This window comes from Ornithodoros turicata, chromosome 7 (genome assembly GCF_037126465.1).
Source record: "Ornithodoros turicata isolate Travis chromosome 7, ASM3712646v1, whole genome shotgun sequence".
Taxonomy (NCBI): domain Eukaryota; kingdom Metazoa; phylum Arthropoda; class Arachnida; order Ixodida; family Argasidae; genus Ornithodoros; species Ornithodoros turicata.
The window spans coordinates 50,422,188-50,426,586 of NC_088207.1; the positions used below are offsets into that span (position 1 = coordinate 50,422,188).

At 48.9% G+C, this 4,399-nt stretch overlaps 1 protein-coding gene across 1 annotated transcript; it reads left to right on the top strand.

The window, feature by feature from the left end:
- The first annotated feature begins 426 nt into the window (after positions 1-426).
- LOC135400026 (uncharacterized) lies at positions 427-3,808 on the top strand. Its single transcript, XM_064631768.1, has 3 exons — positions 427-867; positions 1,231-1,494; positions 1,812-3,808. The coding sequence occupies exons 1-3, from the start codon at positions 448-450 to the stop codon at positions 3,555-3,557; spliced, it is 2,430 nt and encodes an 809-aa protein (XP_064487838.1). The 5' UTR covers positions 427-447; the 3' UTR covers positions 3,558-3,808.
- Positions 3,809-4,399: the final 591 nt, after the last annotated feature.

Below are 4,399 nucleotides of genomic sequence, written 5' to 3' on the forward strand. Positions count from 1 at the left end.
AATAAAAATAAAAACAGTTCCCTTAGAAGTCGGCCCAGGACGCACATTCCCCCAGGGCGTTACTCGTGACGTTGCGCACCTCTGTGAGGCCGACAACGGCGAGCCCTTTAACCAGCAAAACCACCACCATCACCGGAGTAGATATACACGTCAGGTGTGTCTGCCTAGTGTGGCGACACATTGCAGGTGATGCAGGGTAGGACTGCAGATAACGACAGCGATAAGTCGGCGATAAGGACTGCGACCACCTGGGGTTGTTTAGACGTGCGCCGGAAATCTCCGACACACGGTGCAGGACGCAATGTTTATCGCCCCCATATTGCTACCGTCCTGGTCCGGGACTGAGCCAGAGATCTGGAGCTCGGCAAGTCAACACGTTACCGACTGAGCCGCCGAAGCTGGCATGTAGTTTACTCTGCAGCTCTGGAAAATCTCCCCTTGTGGCTAATGGCCATTCTGCAAGTCGCAGAAGAAGAAGAAGAGAGCAACAGTGGTCTCGCGCCGCGAATCAACCATCAACTACCTCCGGTACGAAGCAGCTGTCGGCCCTCTTGGCCCGGCCTGGCCAACGCCATGGATCGTGATCAAAAGGAGTCGTTGTTGAGGCAGCTCACGGAGGCCTTTGGGAACCGCAAGTACTTCCTCATGTCTGCTGCAGTCACTTTCTTCCTCATGCTAGCCGCCCTCGTCACGGCATCCAATCATTTGAGCAGCGTACGCGTCCACGCCGCCGAGAACAAACGTAGATCTGCTCTCAGTGCGCGAACAAGACTAAAGCTCCTTGGATACGGGAAAGACAATCACCACTTGGGGATATCGGTGCCACATATTCTCTTACCCGGTGCTATCTCCAATTCGGATGAACAGGTGAGCGCTGCGACCTAGCAGTGATCATCCATTTTGGTGCCTTCTCATACGTAGCAAGATGGGATGAAACCATTTGTATACGTGAAAGGCGACGGATTATATAAACACACACGCGAGAAGTTGTACATCCATTGCTGCTTCACAAGATGCACGGGGATAAATATTCCCGAGACCTTGAGATGTTGCGTGGCCTTTCGATGTTCTTTTGCTATGTTCTGCATCTTTTATTCTTTCGTGTTAGTAAAGTTTCTTCCCTCCTTAATCCGAGCCAGTTCCCCAGGAATAAAAAGACGTTGCCTTTCTGATCGACATGAGTAGGAATACCGTGGCATAGCATCATACTCTTGCTCATTTCTTGCTCAGACGGGCCGTTCCTGGTGTCATCATCCTGACTGCGTCTGGGTTGAGAAGTACATGAAGGGCAAGTTGGAACCCAGCGTGAAACCTTGTGAGGATTTCTACAACCACGTCTGTTCGCCAAAATGGAAGGCTACCAACCTGCCCTTCAGTCAACGCTCCTACAGGGAACTTTCTATCGGAGCTACTATACAAGACCTGCACACTTTTTTCAACTATAGCTCTCGAAAGCATTTCGAGGGTGAACTCTACGATAAATTCATGCACCAGGTGAGCAAAGAGAAACAGCAATGTAGTAAACCTGAGACAATTGAGATTGCGTACTTGTACAACGACAGGACAATGGCGCCACGAAAGCCTTAGATCGCGTGCAGCTCATATTATCATGCTCCCAATAACATTTCGCATTTGAGAGAATGTAATAGAAGCCTGTGCGTAGTGTAAGGAAAAGCGTGTGCCACATGCAAAGTAAAGTACATTTTAGCCTAAGGGCTGTGCATACCAAACGAAGCTGTATACCGTGTTGTCGGCCTTCAAAAGCATATTACTAGAATGCTCAACACATCTCGAAATCTTTCTACCTGCAGGTATCCAGCTTATACATGGATTGCACCATCGACTACAAAGGACGCAACGAAAAAGAAAGTCTCCTGGAATTCATGCGTGAGTTCCAACTCATGAGTTCCAACAACACATCCAACATGTCCGCTCTCGTTGGCTTCCTGGACCGTGAGATCCGTCTGTTTCCCCTTGTAACTCTTGCGCTGACGCCGAACACCTACAACGTCATCATCACTTCGTCTTCAACGCTACTGAAACGTTACCTGATCGCTTTCGAAAGCAGAACACTCGAACACTACATAAGCAACGTCGCTCGATCGCTTGGACTTGTTAAGCCTGGCCTGAAGGTTCGTACGTTTGCAGAAGAGATCGTTGCCTTCGAGATGAACCTCGAATCTTCTTACTCCGGAGATCGTCGCGCCAATATTACCCCAGAGACGACATCAAACTCGAGCGAGGAATCACTCGGTTCCCCTTGGAATTGGGATGTCTACATGAGGACAGTATTAAGGGATACGAAGAGCAATGTTCCTGATATCTCTATCTTGAGCATTAAGCCGCCAGACCTGTTTAAAAGGTTATCACGCCTCCTGAACAGCACTCATCCGAACACAGTCATGAATTACTTGCGCTATCGGTTCGTAGTCTTCGCGTCACCATTTTTATCTGAAGATTTCGGATTTCTCTTACCTCTGAGTTACGAGTCCTACCAAGAAAATGTGAACGAGAGGTTACAGGCCTGCGCTCATAGCGTTGAAGGCATCTATCCTTACGCCATGAGATTCTTCGTGTCGGCCGCCATGAAAGACCGAATGCCCGCCCACACTTGGGAAGAACACAGGAATGCCATCGAGGAACTGGTCACTGTCTGCAAGAGTTCGCTCAAAGAACACTTGGGGTCCAAAGGCTGGATGGCTCCAGAAGACCTCAATCTTACATATAATCAGATAGATTCGATGAAAGTGGTCCTAGACTATGCGGTGGAACATGAACTGGTCGGCATCCTGCACTACTATTCCAGACTAGCCGTGCCACTGCGGAGCAGCTCCCCCCTCCAATCCTTCTTCACATTGCAACGGTCAAGCAGTGAACTCTACTGGGCCTCGAGCGACTCGTCCATCGACCAGGACACGCGCATAGCACTGAGCAGCCTCGTACCGGGCTACCAGTACGTACCGCACACCAATACACTCTACATTTCTCCCGCCACGTTAGGGTTCCTCGGGAATGTCCACAGGTCCACCATGTTCCTCATACCTTCTGTGCTGCCATTTGTCATTCGTGGTTTGCAGGCTCCGGTGTACTCGCCCAACAGCAGTCAGCGTCAGAGACAAACTAGCAAGTTGATTGCCGAAAATAAGCTCTGCCTCTTCGAGAAGTACTACGCTGGAATGACGGACATCTCGAAGGAAGATGTAGCCATGGACATTGAGGCAGAAAACTTCGTGGAGCACAGCACGGTGGTGAAAGTGTTGTACAAGGTGTTCCTGATTTACAAGAATCTCACTACTAGTGTTACCCAAAGCGTGGGCGCTTCTAAATCAGATAACAAGACGGACTTTTCGATGGACCAGTTATTCCTTTCCACGTGGGCGTCTACGCAGTGCCAAGCAACCAGCGTCATGCACGAGAAAAGACTCATACAACATAACATCGTTCCCCCGAGACTACGTGTGGACATATCACTGCAAAACTTTGACATGTTCTCCAAAGTTTTCGCCTGTCCTAATGACAGTCCAATGAGCCTAGGGAGTAAGTGTCAGCAACTTTGAGAGCGGTAGCGGACTCCACGTGTTTTTTTTTTTTGCAACAACCTGATTTTGATAGTTTGTTTAACACAACGTAACCTGTTTGTAAAAGCCCCTTAACGTCTATGGACTGGCTTAACATCGAATGGCTCAGTGTACGCGAAATGTTGATGACGTGGGAACGCAGCGAGTTTTATAGCGTATTGTTTGTGCAAATGACGGATGTCTGTGAAACGGCGTACAGTAAAAGAGGACTTGTTCCGGTTCGAGCACTATCTCAGTGTGTCGCTGTGATTGGGATAAAGGCGCACTGCTGTGCAGGATGTGGGTAGTAGGAAGAATAGGCCATGAAACAGGCCAGGACGTTCGAGCAATGCGTCTAACAGGACACCTATGAAGAGATCATAGGTGCGATTGTCACTTAGCGCCCCGAAGCAACTCTTGGCTATGAGGTGCGTACAAACGTGAACAGGTGGAGAGGGGACAGCAGTAAGGAGTAGAAGGCAGAGGGTTAGTATGCGTCATGTGGCGACATCCATTTGGAAGTTCTATTGGAAGAAGATTCGTGTAAAACACGATACAGTATACTGGTGGCGAAGGATTCGAACCCACCTACCAGTCTTCAGCAACGAGCCAATGCCACGTAACTTTGCCTAGTGGAGGTAGCTTAACTCAGCTTTATTTGTTGCAAACGTGTCTTGTTAACCGTATACTGCACCCTCCACACGACGAAGGGAAGATTCACGAAACGATCGCATAGAAGGGTGAATGTTTGGGCCTGTTGGTACATAGTTTTGGAGTATATCCAATACGATAGCAGTTGTTCGAGTGAACGATAAAAAGGACTGCCTGGTACACAAAACACA